Below are 15,166 nucleotides of genomic sequence, written 5' to 3'. Positions count from 1 at the left end.
AAAGCATTTGTGGTCATATTCAACACAATGTCCATGGAATGGGTGTTTTATACAGACGGATCAACCTTTTTTGCCCTGCCGAAAAACACCTTCTGCGACACAGTTTAATGGCCATACAAATCGCCGGTCTCAATGTCATTTTCGCTAACCCCTGTGCAATATGTTTCTCAACAGCCACCATTGTGACTGCCCACCATTACAATCAAAAAAAGCCCTCCCCCCAACCCCCACTCCCGCCCCCCTGGTCCTTTCTTCCTACTTCAGCCGGATGCACTCTTCCTCCTCTGTTACGGGCATGGAGCAAGTCCTGAGATCGGTGTCCTCTGCGGCCTTACTGGGCGCATAGGTGGACCTCCAGCGCAGCAGCACGATCTTCTTCAGGTACTTGACCGTGTTGTTCTTGACGCTGACGAAGCAGAAGGTGTTGATCATGCTGTTGCTCATGGCGATGCACTCGATGATGTAGAAGGCCACCAGCGAGTGGCGCTGGCGCGTGATGATCGTGGGGTGGAAGTCCCGCAGTATGGTGTAGGCGTAGTACGGTGCCCAGCACAGGACGTATGCCGCGAGGATCCCGATCAGCACCATGACCGTCTTGCGGCGGCACCGCAGCCGCTTCTTGATCTGCTCCGTCTGGAAGCCCGGCACGCTCTTGAACCACAGCTCGCGGGAGATGCGCACGTAGCACATCACCATGACCATCACCGGCACCACGAACTCGATGGCGAAGATGAAGAGGAAGTAGGTGCGGTAGTAGGCCTGCAGGTCCACCGGCCAGATCTGGGCACAGAACACCTTGTGGGTGGTGGGGCCGACGCTGCTGCTGTGCGGGTACAAGGTCTGTGAGTAGTAGGCCGAGGGGATGGAGATGATGACAGGGACGATCCAGACCCCCAGGGTCAGGCAGTAGGCCGTCTGGTGATTCATGCGAGGACGCAGAGGGTGGACAATGGCCATGTACCTGAGAAAGATGAGAAGAGACAAGGTTTTATTAATCCCCATAGAAATGTGAAATCCGCTGTCAAAGCAGCACAATAATCGAAGAAAAGAAGAAGAAAGGTGATCATTCTTCCATAACTTATCCAACTTATCCAAGCATGTCCTAAAGGAGTTGGAGCTTTAGGAGTATTCTGCTTAATAATGCTGGTAGACATATTGGAAGTGGGGAGCTGCTTCATAACTTCATAACTTAATTAAACAGAATTATTCCAACAATACCACTGCATTGATCAGGAGAATAGTAGATGGATGAATGACCACAGATTTGTATGCATGAATGGATAGATGGACAGAAAAATGGATCAATGGATTCAACCGATAAATAGATGCATGGTTAGATGGATGGATGGATTCAAGGCTGGTTCGATGTTTGGTTGAATGGATGGTTTAATAACTATTTGGATGGATGGACTGGATTGTGGATGAAATTATTGCATGTGTAATGTGTGTGCATGAATATGCTCGTACTCTCTCATTCTGTTTTAATGGAATTTTTCATGCCATTTTACAAATGTGTCAACTAACTTCAAAGGGCATTACATAGTTGGTTTTGATCAACTAAACTACGAGAGTATCAGGCAACCATTGATGATTTTTTTAACCTTTTTTTTTAACCTTCTCTGTTATATGATGCATGGGGTTCATAAATAAATATATATATATAGATATATATATATAGATATATATATATATATATATATATACCCCCTTGTTATTAAATTTTCCAACAGATATATTTATTTCAAAAAAGATGGATGCGTGTGTTTGATGTGCAGAGAAATTTGAAATAGAAAGCATATAGCAAAGTATTGATGACTTGATGTCTTCTCAATATGATATAATGAGAGAACATTGTATTAATTCCCTGTGCGTCAACTCGATAGAAGAAAGAATCAAACCCTGAAAATATCGAATTCCCTGGGGTAAAATAAAGGTTTACATACGTGTCACACGCACAATACATAATGCACAATGTGACGCCAATTATTAAATCCATACAAATCTTTCATTGGGATGTCTTAAAGTGATGTCGTTAGTTAACGCTACAATCCCTGATATAAAGGGAATAACAAAATGAAGAACACTGACAGGAATAACAAAGAGGCAACGCAAAAAAATAAATAACTTGAAGAACATGAGGAGGTTATGTTTTCTTTGCAGAGGGCACACAAATCACAACCCCCATCTGGTCCTGCCAGTAAATCGTTGACGGCCCTGGCCAAAGGTCCGCTCGGTCATAACTCGACAAAAAAGCAATACTAACAGACGTACAAGGTGACGTACACACCTTTTCTTGGTGACTCTGTGACCCGTTTGAAAAGGTACACGTTGTTTTGTTTTTTACGTGCATACACTGTGATCATGCGTGAGTGCAGTCTCCGCACCGCCAGTGTGCTGCAGGGGGATGAAAGCAGCAGCCCTCTTTCAACACAATGATCGGAAAACGAACACTATGGGAACAGATAAGACAGATCCCTCCTTTCTGTTTCCAGATCACTTCTCCTCTTCCACCACAATACCCTCTGTATAAAATATATATCTATTTTTTTTTATGTGTTATCAAACTTATTGTTGTGCTGTCTTGCTCCGTGTGTGCTCACAAATCTGTAAAGTGACCTTGAATGTGAGAAAGGCTCTGTATAAAATAAACATTATTATTATAATGACCGCAACAGCCAGGATAGCGATCATAGTGTTGTTAAGGCATTGAGAGTTATTTATGTTATTATAGACGGATTCATTGTATAATCTTGTCTTTGGCCTTGCAGGGACAGAACACACTGGCACTCCGAATCCAAAGCCATAATACCTGTCGACGGCGATGGCGAGCAGCGCGTTGGTGGACACGTACAGCGAAACGGTTCTCAGGTAGTTGACGGAGGCGCACAGGACGGGCCCATGGTTCCAGGACAGCTGCTTCATCACGTAGTAGTCCAGGAGGAAGGGGCAGCACACCACCGCCACGATGAAGTCCGACACGGCCAGGTTGGCGATGAGCAGGTTGGTGAGGTTGCGCAGCTTCTTGTAGCGCACCAGGGATGCGATGAAGAGGAAGTTGCCCAAGCCGCACACCGCCACGATGCACACCAGCACTAGGCCGATGATGACGGTGGCCACGAAGAAGGCCTGGCCCTGCGTGGTGTCGGGGATCTCGTCGGGGGGGACGCCGTAGTCTGTGTCGTAGCTGGTGTCCAGGATGTGGTTGAACTCCCCGGCGGGGGGGAGGGGGTGGTGGCCATCGTCTCGGCCACCCGTCTGGGTGAAGACAGCCGTCAACAGGCTCCCATTGGAGTCTCCCATGGCTTGGCCGCGCACACACACACACACACACACACACACACACACACACACACACACACACACACACACACACACACACGATAAATATCCGACAAGTGAGGCTCAGATCAATGATGCTGCAGTGTGTAAACAACTCCCACAATCGGTGGCAGCAGGCTGAGTCTTCTCTGCGCGAATGACAATTAGGTTGGACTGAGATGGTGCAGACACTTTGGAGACACTTCGGGATTTCTCATTGTCACGCAAAGATCGAGATAGGAAGAGGCACGTCTGCACCTGAAACCGAAAAATTCAACATTTCAGAACTACATACAAATAGTCAGACTTAATCCTCATATGTCATACTCATACATACTTGATCGTCAAGGACACGTGTGTGTGTGTGTGTGTGTGTGTGTGTGTGTGTGTGTGTGTGTGTGTGTGTGTGTGTGTGTGTGTGTGTGTGTGTGTGTGTGTGTGTGTGTGTGTGTGTGTGTGTGTGCGCGCGTACTGGGCGTCTGCGTGTCTGTTTGTGTGGGTGTGTGTGTCTGTGTTTGATTCACAATAGAATATTGTGTGTGCTAGAGAGTGAATCACAAAGATAGGGAGAGAGAGCGAGAGTGATATGGACTCATACTCCTGAATAGGAAGAGCTTTCACTACTCAACAAGAAGGAACTCGCCAAGAAAACTGAATGGTTGCTTTCCACAGCTTCGCCTTCAGAAAGATGAACTCAATTGGGTTTACCCAGACTAGCCTACCCGGTGCGCGTGCGAGTGAGCGAAAGAGAGAGAGGGGAGACTTCACTGCTCATGACTACGTGTTCCGACTCCAACACACACACACACACACACACACACACACACACACACACACACACACACACACACACACACACACACACACACACACACACACACACACACACACACACACACGCAAATCAGAAAACGATTTATTTTGACAATCTTGAAAAGGTATGACGGCGCACACCACACAGCATGAGAGCGTTACGAAGACAGAGTAGACCAAAGTCATGTACAAACAATTATTCTATTAAAGTCTAACGCAATACTTTGTTGTATAGCCTATTGTTGTTTTTAAAATTGCCATTCACTATTTTCCTCGAATGCATGCGCTTAATAGTGATCTAGTTGTGCGTGTGCGTCTGATGGGTTGGATTATATAGGATGTAGCAAGCAAGTGATAACCAGTGGTAACCAGATAGGACAGTAAAATCCGTGAGCTGCTGGGAGAAGGTGATGCAGTCGCATTAAACGAAGACGAGGTAAGATGGTGCGATCTACGAGAAAGACGCGGAGGAACTTTCCTTTATTGGTTCACTTCTCCAGTGAACCAAGAAAGCCCGCTCCGTGAGGACGTTTTACATAGGCAAGACGGTGAAATCGCCGGGCGTGCCAAGCTGCGACCGAACCGGCTTGGCAGTGTAAAAAGGCCTATGTATTAGAGCCCCCACAATTGGATGATTTAACTGCTTTCATGGGAGCTCAGGCAGCCACTTATGGGAGCTCAGCTCCCATTGGCTCTCACGTAACTCGAACACTGTGTAAAGGGTTTTCCTCACCCACCAGGTACATAGATTCCAGGCAGTCTACAAATAGAATGTAGAATATAGGCTATGCTATAATGAAAAGTTTGTCTTCGTGAAAAAATAGGTGTATGGCCTATAACAGGTCTTTGTCCATAGAACAATCATTAGCCTAGAATCAAGTGGAGAATCAGGTGCTGTAGGATGGGCTTTTTGATGCGCTGAGAGCTAAACAAACGAGGATAAATACCAAATGGGTGGCTTTTTATAATGAATGTTTTTTTTTATTATTATAAAACATGACAAAATTACTTGGATGCATTGTAAAAAAAAAATCGACTAACATATTTCATGTGCGCTCAACAATAATGGACTCATCGACTTAATTGAGAATGGGAACAACATGTTTCGATAGTAGGCCTACGCCAATAAGGCTAACGCAGGCATTGAAACAAATAATCTGCATAATTGCATGATTTTGCGTGTAGGCATTATAAAAAGGCAAATTCCAATATGAGAGCAGCTCGGGACCTATCACAAAGAATAAGCCTATGTCCGAGTTCAACAACTTCTGGAAAAATAAAGAGTTCAGAAAGAGGAAGGTTGTATTTGGCCACGTCGGCAACACTGAAGAAAATGTTACATATTTTTGCCATAAATTTTAGTTTCTTACCGTGTTGTAATCCACTAGATATGAAACAATATCCAGCTCTGTAGAATAATAAAATACAGAGGAAATGCATGTGTTTCCCTGTTAGCAGCGTCCTGTGAGCAGCCAGACGGAGAGGCACTGAAGGACAAATAAAAGTTGCGTCGATTCTCTCCCTTGTAAATGTATGACGCCGCAGACCCGCCACCTGCAATACGTATCAAGCTACAGCTCCTCCTTGTGTTTTCCCGCGGGATGCTGTTGCTTCCCTGACAACCGAGGGAGATTTGCATACCTCTATACCCGTATCTTATTCATTCGAAGGAGGGCCACCCACCCACATATTCTCCTCATTTGAGTGAGTGTGTGTGTGTGTGTGTGTGTGTGTGTGTGTGTGTGTGTGTGTGTGTGTGTGTGTGTGTGTGTGTGTGTGTGTGTGTGTGTGTGTGTGTGTGTGTGTGTGTGTGTGTGTGTGTGTTGGGGGGGGGGGATGACCCCCACGTACATCAGCCACTTTTTATAACTTGTCTCATTATCAACCGTCTCAGCTTACTGCTGGAGCCAGAATCCCGAATGAACTTCAGCTACTACAGGCACTAAGCTTCGAATACCTTGCTATCAGTTGATTGGGTATAAAAGCCTCGATCCATACTGCCCATCCAATATGTAAAGTCCCGGTAGGTGACGATGGCTGCTGAGGAGAAGGAGAAGAAGATAGGGGTAGGCCCCTACTTTTAATAATGTGTATTTTAAATCTTTACTTTAGTATTAGGAAATGTCTTGACATGTGAAGTAATTGAAAATAAAGCCACTTTGATTTTGACTTTGATTTGATTGCTGTTATAGGAGGGAAAGAATTAAGGGTTGAGCTAAAAGGTCTGTATACTGTTGGACTGGTGGACTTGTGCGTCACATCCAGGCTTAATAAGCACCGACCGGGTGACCATATGAGCCATTAAGAGGTTATGCATGCATTAATGTTCCACTTAGAGAGTCATCTACAAAGCAAACCAAAGAGGTGTTTGGGGATTGGTTCTCAGCCAAGTATGGTTAGTAATAGACTATTTGGTGTCGCTCTTTCTAGTATGGGTTTGCGACTGCTACCAGGGCTCAGGTCGTAGACTACACTGATGAATATTACTCTCCTACCTGTGCACTGGTTACTAAATTCAGCAGACACATAATAAGTGTCATGAGCAATACCTGTGTTGGTCCAAGCTTTCCTTGCTGGATTGAGCTGGATTGAACAGTGGTCACAGTGGTTCGGAACAATCAAGTGTCCTTCGAGGTACTGCTTGATCAATACGTGTCCATCAATGCATGATCGACAGTGATGTACAGAAGGATAATTTCCTTCCTTTAATTTCCTTCCTTTGGTTCTGTGTCACAAACCCTCTTGCACGTCAGGTTATCACATCACGCAGTCTCACAGGCTTCATAGCGGTCTATTCGTTAAGGGTGCAGGGAAGGGCAAGGGTCTGGAAGAAACCTTGTGACGGAAGACGAACATGCCCCTGGGGTGACAGTTATGGAAGAAATAAAATAGTTGTAATAAAAGTTGTGTTTTTTATTACAATCCATCATGGTAAATGGGAATCATGAAATTGGTGATCAATGGTATCATGAGATTAGAGAATCAGAACAAAATTATCTGAAGGACTAATAATCAAATGAGGCAAAGCCAAAAATAGAAGTTCCATTTTCTGCGTTTATTTGTAAATGCGTTGTAAGAAACCCAAATAACCCACTTATTAGTTATTCATAAGGAACTGTTATTAAATGGGAGAATTGCAGAAATCAGTTGTATTTGCTGTCCTCTTCTGTGACCATGAAACCAACCTTTACGTAAATACCCAGCCCCCAGCCCCATTGAACATGCCAGAAGGCCTACAAAAAGCGTACCCTTTGCATGTATCCTTTAATTTTATCACCCTCTAAATAACAACATTACCCTTGTTGGTCTAGCTGGCCCCAGAAGCAGGAAAGGCGGTACTTGCGTTGCAACCCCAGTAACCCGAAGGGAAGGATAAATACTGGGCTTTCATTTCCAATGGCAGTGACAGTCTTCTAATCTCATCTAGCTCAGCGATTTACAACGCCTGGTAAGAGACGAGAACAGAGGGAGGCAGAGAGAAACCAATCGGGCAGCGTTGGGTTCCTTTCTTCGCCTAACCAGCCATGAGAATAGAATAACATGGCCCTTTTAAAAAGACAACAGAGTAAATCTGACGTTTAAATTACTTACAGGATTGGCAAGCGTTGAGGCACACAAGAAATGCAAAGTTGTTTCATTGGATAGGAATTCACTTTGGATCTGTTGTGGATGGATGGCAGCATTATCTCAATGGTTTCAGTGGGGTTGGGGGGCACTGTGTGTGTGTGTGTGTGTGTGTGTGTCTGTATGTGTGCGTGTGTGAGTTACATGATTCTAGGCTTTTTTTTCAGCAGTATTCAATTTCCACAGGCATCCTACACACCTACACTCATCCTAACAGAGGAAAAAAATGATCTCATATTTAACAACTCACAACGCAATAACTCTCTGTTCCAATTTTTCTTTGGGTTGGAGCAACCTGATGGTGGTCACTCTCCAACAGGTTACATGCACAGAGGAACTTCCAGACCCTAACTGCATGTTTTGGACATCCATAATGCTGTGTACACTTTGAATCATCTCGTGTCCAGCAGTCCTACTATGTTTTAGCAGAACCTGGGCTGGAAAACAAGACTTAAAGGGGAAAATGGGAAAATGGCCTTTTTACACCGTTTTCAGCTCGTCTGCTATCAGACTTTAGATTGTTAATCTAAAGTCTTTGTGATTTATGAAAGTTCACTATTTCCAATGACAGCTGTGAACAATATCCATGATCCCCGCTAATGAGGGTTATTTGAATAAATGCCTGTCAAAGGACAGAAACAATCAGTTTGCCCCCGCTGTCATCCGGAGTGTGTTTCCATGAGATCTCTCCCTCCCGCAGACTGAGGTGTGTTTGAATATCTGCTCATGGAATTCAGCAGCATGTCAGGATGACAAAGCTCATCTTTCAAAGAGTTTCAGATCGTTAAAACCAAAGATTCCCTTTTGATATACTTTTTATTTAGATACTTGTGGATGAGTGGTTAGGATATAGGGACACATACAAACTAACTTTGCTGATCCCATCTGAGAGCTTGTGGGAAATGACAAGTACAAATGCCCAGAGGTTTTTAAACACATCTGATGTCAATGTGAATATTTGTAACTATTCATATTTAAACTTATTTTCAAAATTACTTAAAGGCACGGAACTGGAAGTAGTTTTGGAGATAAATGTGTGCAAGTACAAATTCATAATTGGTTCTCATGTGCATAGAACAGGTTGATAAAGATGATATAATTAATTATTGCTTACTAATAGTATAATAATCATGTAAGTGGTATTGGTAATAACTGGTAGAGGTGGTAGGTACAATAGGTTGCTTACACATAAATATAAACATTCTAATAGACATGTACATAGGTAGAAAGGTAGAATATGTGGTATAATTATCAAAGGTGTAGATATTATGTGGTCTTACTACTAGAGATGTGAATAGCTAGATAGCTAGAATAGAATAAATATTCATAGGTGCCAATAGAAAGGGGCTTACTGTAAGGTGATGCTTCTCTAACCAGGCGAGGCTGCTTAAACCAGCCATATTTATTAGTAAGCAACTTACTAATATACAATATACATAATATGGCCCGATGGTCAGATGGATTTGACTCTGGGGCAGAGTGAGGCTGCACACCTGTGGTTCCTTGTGCTATCGATGCACACATGTCAGACCAGCCTTCACCACACACACTGAGGAGATCTCTGAAATTGCAGCATGGATCACCTGCTGTGTGTCATATTGCTCAACATTCTTGTTGAGCAATTCTTGTTGTGCTCTACATTCAAATCATCATCCTGTGTCTTGGTGTCAGAGGAGCCCAGTTAAGCCACCTAGGTGGATAGCCAGAATAAGTGCTAGAAATGTACATATGTGTATAGAATAGTGTCTTACTCCTAGACCTGAACACAGGTTACAGGTTAACACATTGATAGAACACAGGAACACTGGTTAACACATTGATAGGTGTTTACTAATAGACATGTACCAAGGTCGACGGGCACTGCAGACTTATAGATGGGTAGATTGATGGATAGTGATGGAAGTGTATAGGTAGAAGGAAAGAATGATCAACATGTACATAAACATTTTGTGTGTGTGGCGTCCTTACCAGTCACACCGCTGTTCCTGAGGCTGCAGGCTTTTCCAGAGCCACACGAGTGATGAAAGCATTGAAGTGCAACACCATATGACACATAGCTCTATTCAGACCACTGAATAGAGCTATTATTGCTCTCTCAGAGAGATGGAGAGAGAGAGGGGGGGGGGGGGGGGGATGCGAGGGATGTTAGGGGAACAATCCTCTGTCCAAGTGATCTCTTCTCTACTCCATAATAAGTTGTTGAAAAACTTGGTCAAAATAAGATTATAATCGAATTTACAACTTCTACTACTACTACTACTACTACTACAGTCAAAGTCATAAAATCAATAGCAGTGTCAGAAATACAATACAATCATGTAAACTTTATTATTCAAAGAACTTAATACAAAAATATGCCTAATGTCAGAGGCCTAAACAACTTTTAAATGGATGTAATAGACCTTTCACTCCTTTTAATGCCTATATAGACTATATGCATTCTGTTTGTTTTCCCTTTTAGCCTGTTATTGTCTCAGGTAGGCCTATAACAATCAAGTATTTTCCAGTACAGTGAGAATCGTTGGATGCCTACCAAGCGGTGGCTCACAGCAATTACTCAATCCAATGTGCACCCGATGCATTTTTCGTGTGATAAACTGCCATCAATCTAAATCAAAACGGATCTAGAAAAACACATCCATTGAACAAAATAATGACCTTCACAGTTGACATCTCACTCAACAGCAGTGCTCTTTTGTCCTCCCAGTTTGTTTGTTATTGTTTCTGTCGTTCTGCTTTGTCATCAGTGAAAAAAGGCTTTTGTGAAGCCATTCACAATGGTACCCAAACTGGAAAGACCCAGGCACGCATCGCTTAACCTGTCACCCACCGCACGGAGGTGGGTGTTTCGGGGGCTATTTCGCGGGTATCCAGGGCTGGGGGCGTTTAGTCTAGCATGAGACAGCTCAGGGCGAGCACCCGATTTGTTACACACTAACGGTGCTAAAAGGGCATCAAGCGATCCGGGGATACCACCTAACCAAGGCAGCTAGCGAAGGGGGAAGAGAACCACCACCATGTTCAAGACCAGTTACCTGCGCGAAGTGCGCAAGGACAAGTACGAGCGCTCCGATGTCTTCGAGGAGGAGGAACCCGCGTGCGACGAGTCCTCCGCCGGGGCCTCGGCCATCCAGGGCTGGGAGAGCCTCCAGGAACTCAACGGCCGTTTCGCCCGGTACATCAACCGGGCCCGCGTGTTGGAGCAGCGCAACGCCGTGTTCCGCAAGCAGCTGGAGACCCTGCAGCGCATGGAGGAGGTGAGCGGGCCTGAGGAGGCCTTCACGGAGCAGATCGACGTCAACCGCCAGCGCATCCGCGAGCTGTCCTCCGAGCACGCCAAGCTGGAGCGTGAGCTGAGGGACGCGTGCCGCATGCTGGATGAGTACACGAGCAAGTAAGTGGGTGAGGACGGGTACAAGTTTTGAGAGAGTTGAAGAGTTGTAACTCTTTAATCCACTTGTTGAGACAGGATAGGCTAGGCATATCAGTAATGAATAACATGCACATGCACAATGTCATGCACAATGTGTTTTTTTTTTTTTTTTTTTAAAGCAAAACATCCCCTTTTATCAGGATTTCTTTGTACAATTAAAATGTATTTCGTATAGGCTTATGATATAATCCATAATGTAAAAAACAATGAAAAAGACAATACAAAAAACGATTTGAAACTCAATACAAATAATGTATCAGCTCGCAGGTTTTAACATAGAGCAGTGGAAATAATAGACTATAAGGCTCTATTGTTCCTCTATTATTCATACTGACGGCGACAAATGTTTATTATAACAAATTACAGACACAAGTTCAACTTTGAAACCTCTCACTAATGACCCCACACACTGCCAGGCCTATTACTATACATCATCGAGATGAATGGCAATTTCAGAAATTAGGTGCAAGGCACTCATGGAAACAGTAGGCAGTTGGCGAGACGTAGCAGGCTGTTTGTGTAGCTTCAGAAGGACAGATATCGACTGTTACAATAATGAGGATTGTAAAAGGATATCGAACGACCAAAGGCCATGTTCAGGTCAAGCTGGAAGAGATAGATTACTACATTTCTTGGGATTAAGTATGTGTTGATTGAGAAGGTATTCGGATCCCTTGCCCAAGGACGATAATTAAAGCTTGACCAGGCAATTTGGAGAAACCTGCCGGAGTAAACTAGATCTTTTACGTCTCCAACTGAATAAAACCCAGCCCAAACTTCAGGGCATCCCTCAATCCCACTTACTAGCTTTAGCATAAAGCTAGCATAGCTCTGCCTAGCCTTGTGGACTGAGTGCACAGGCAGAGTGCACACAGGTAGCTGGGTAGGTAGGTAGACAAATAGGCCATCCAATCATTTAGACAGGCTTATTACAGTCCTGAGACACCCAGATTTATGAATCATTTGTCAGAGGATTAGACTTTATGATTGCTGTTGGGATGTAAAGATAATTTAAACAAATAACGCTTCTAAAAAACATGGCCATTTAATTCTTGTCTAGACCTCAGGGGACTGTCTTACGGCATCAGGAAAGCTTGAGCATATTTACACAAACACATGACTGCCCCTGCATGTACAAGCACACGTTTAGAAATCATACAACTGTCCAACATACTGCCACTGTATACTGCCATTTAAATGCATATTGTGATTGTGCTTGTTTTGAGCAAAACGTGTGATTTTGATGTTCTGCACTCTAGATACAGGAATGAATGCGAGTATCAAGAACAGCTCAGGAGCACTCTGGAACAGCTGAATAAGGTAAGGTTGTGTTTATTAAACTAGGCTTGGAATCAATACATCTGAAAAATAACTAGATCTGACATGAGTAGTCACATCGGGCCGTATGCGATTCCAATAAAAAATAAAAAATAGTTCAATACAGTCTCTTCTCCTCCCTTCTACCTTTCTGTCCCCTCCTCTCTTCACCCCATCTCTCTTCTTCCCCACCACATATTCCCCACCTCTTATATACTCATCTTCTCTCCTCATTACTTTGATCTTAAATCTCCTCTCAACCCCTCCTTTCTCCTCTCCTTTCCACTTCCTCTCTCCCCTTTCCTTCTTTCCCTCCGAACGTCCTTTCCCCTCTCCTCTCCTCCTCTCTCTTCCTCATCTCTTCCTTCCCTCTCCATCCCTATCCCTGAGCTTCCCTCCTCATTTTCCTCCCAAAATCCTTGCATCCTCTTCCTTACTTAACACAACTCCTTCTTTCCCCCCACCCTCTCCTCCTCTCTTCTCCTCCCATAACCTCTCCCCTCTTCTCTTCCTCCCCTTCTCCCTCCCCTCTCCTCTTCCTCCTCTTGCACCTCTCCTGCTTGACCCCATCCTCTCCTTCCATCTTGCTCCCCTCTCTTCCTCCTCCCCTCTACTCTCCTCCCTCTCTCCTCCTGGTAGGAGGCGGACCAGGCTCTGCTGGGGAACCTGGAGCATCAGATTCAGAATCAGTTCCTTCAGGATGACATTCTGTCCACCAGAGACAGGCACAAGAAGGTCAGTGGAATATCATACAGATATTCAAGTTAGCATTTCCCAATGAATATCAGTCTGGCCTTGGCTGGGCAGCAATCGATTTCCAGTCATAGGCGCAACCTTGTGTCGTTCAAAACTCCAGCCAATCAGATTAAATAACCTGACAATGCTTCCCACTTGCCCTCTTCTTCACATCTGGTGGTTGGAAGTAAAGCAAAAACATATTCTGCTCTGAGAAAAGCCTTCTATACTAAGTTATATAACCTTTCAACATCGTTATCGGGCCCTTTTCATATAAAACGGCTTTGATTGCTATGTCGATATCTACCCTTTCCTCGGGCACCACCATTGTTTTGGAAATTGGGCAGGCGGCTGTGATCCTTGTTCGTCATGAACTTCAACTCCCTCCCAGAGTGCTGTTTAGACTTGTAATATAAAAGAAGGAAAAAAGGGAAACGGAACGTTTACTTAAGAGCTAAGGATGGTCTTACGAGGCTAAGGCACTCAGGAGAGATTTATTTAGATATTATTTTTCTGACCTTGATCTTGCAACAGGGGGACAGTTAAATGAGCCGTTAAAACCAAGTTATAACCAAGATGCATGCAAGGTTATTTTGGCCAATTGATTTGAGGCCCATTGGAGTTAAGCTGGACAGGCTCTGACAAATGGTGAACGAGGAAACCAAATACCTGCAGCTCTAAGAAGAGATTTTCACAGGGTTGTGCAGGTTTTACAACGGCATTGCTCACTCTCGCTGTTGCATACTCTTGCATATATTATCCATGTCATGTTATGGTTTTTGTATCTGCCATGCTAAAGGAGGGCCCTTGATAAAGATACCATGAGTTGTGGTATGGCTTAGATGTTGTTCATCTTCACTCAGGATCAGAACTGAACAGGGTGTATAGAGTACAGAACAGGGTGCTCTTGGTATTTACTGGTAGTACATTACAAAAGCACCCTGTTCTGTACTCTGTTCTGTTCAATTCAGGGGTAGAGTGGTTTCAGTGAACAGACGTTTAGCCTTGACACATCAAAAGGAAAGAACGAAACAGTTGAAGTGTGTTCAATAATACAGTAGTGGTGTGGCAGCTGCATATCCAATGACCAACACCACAATAACCTCTACAGCAATAATAAAAACCACTGCAGCCCATCTGGTGCTGGGGACGTTGTCCTCAGCAAGGTAAATTAAAGCAGCATGAGGGGATGTATGGATTCACATGGTAATGCATGTTTTCCTGCCTGTCATGCTCTTTGATTGCCAATGTAAATAAAAGTACAATGCGGGGCGAAAAATGGGTTTGCACTCCCAAGGGACCTGGAAAACCTGGGAACAGGGGGGGTTGTATAAACAAAATGTAATGAACAACATAGCTATGGTTTTTAAATTGCAAGACGGTTCGCAAAAGGCCTGCATATCACAAATAGAGACTAGGGATTATTGCAATATTTCAAAGGCTTTTCACGTCATGAAGAATCTTTAGATTTTCCTTTAGAGTAAATTGTATTTTTGGGCAAATGGACCTGAAATGTCTGAAATGCACATTATGGAAAAAAGCAGCAAGGGGCCATAATAGTTATTTGATATTATACGGCAATATGCCACCCTCTCACACAGATATTTCTAGGGGGCAGATGGCCCTGAATGTTAATGGTACAATAGTAGACAAAAAAAAACCTAGTTATTGAGTCCAATAACACAATGCCAATCCAAATGGGATTATTTTATGAAGGTATGCTAGGCCTTTGTTGCAAAAATATTGAAAATCCTTATGCCTCACACTTCCCTTTATGCTGCTAGTCTTGTTTCTGTGCTGTTTCGTCTGTTCTCTGTTATGAGAGCTTCACAACTGAGAACAGACGAGGACCAAACCGTCACCAACAGTCACCAACAGTCAACCATCAGGCTGCTGTATTTAAAGTAGAACATATCGGTTGGGGCC

General features: G+C 43.9%; 2 protein-coding genes across 2 annotated transcripts in view; one reads left to right on the top strand and one right to left on the bottom strand.

Moving 5' to 3' along the window:
• Positions 1-255: 255 nt before the first annotated feature.
• prokr1b (prokineticin receptor 1b) lies at positions 256-3,300 on the bottom strand (the record flags this gene model as incomplete). Its single annotated transcript, XM_084470721.1, has 2 exons — positions 256-961; positions 2,810-3,300. 2 exons carry the CDS (start codon positions 3,298-3,300, stop codon positions 256-258), a joined length of 1,197 nt encoding a protein of 398 aa, XP_084326847.1.
• Positions 3,301-10,772: 7,472 nt separating this feature from the next.
• bfsp1 (beaded filament structural protein 1) overlaps positions 10,773-15,166 on the top strand; it is a gene marked incomplete at both ends in the record, with an annotated part of 11,269 nt that continues 6,875 nt past the window's right edge. Inside the window, 3 exons of the mRNA XM_084470182.1 lie at positions 10,773-11,149; positions 12,448-12,508; positions 13,145-13,240. Coding sequence (XP_084326308.1) covers positions 10,773-11,149; positions 12,448-12,508; positions 13,145-13,240 — 534 coding nt within the window. The remainder of the gene's footprint in view (positions 11,150-12,447; positions 12,509-13,144; positions 13,241-15,166) is intronic.

The sequence above is a fragment of the Micromesistius poutassou genome, assembly GCF_964030765.1.
Source record: "Micromesistius poutassou genome assembly, chromosome: 7".
Taxonomy (NCBI): Eukaryota; Metazoa; Chordata; class Actinopteri; order Gadiformes; family Gadidae; genus Micromesistius; species Micromesistius poutassou.
Note: the sequence above shows the minus strand (reverse complement) of the source record. Positions and strands in the feature narration are given on the sequence as shown.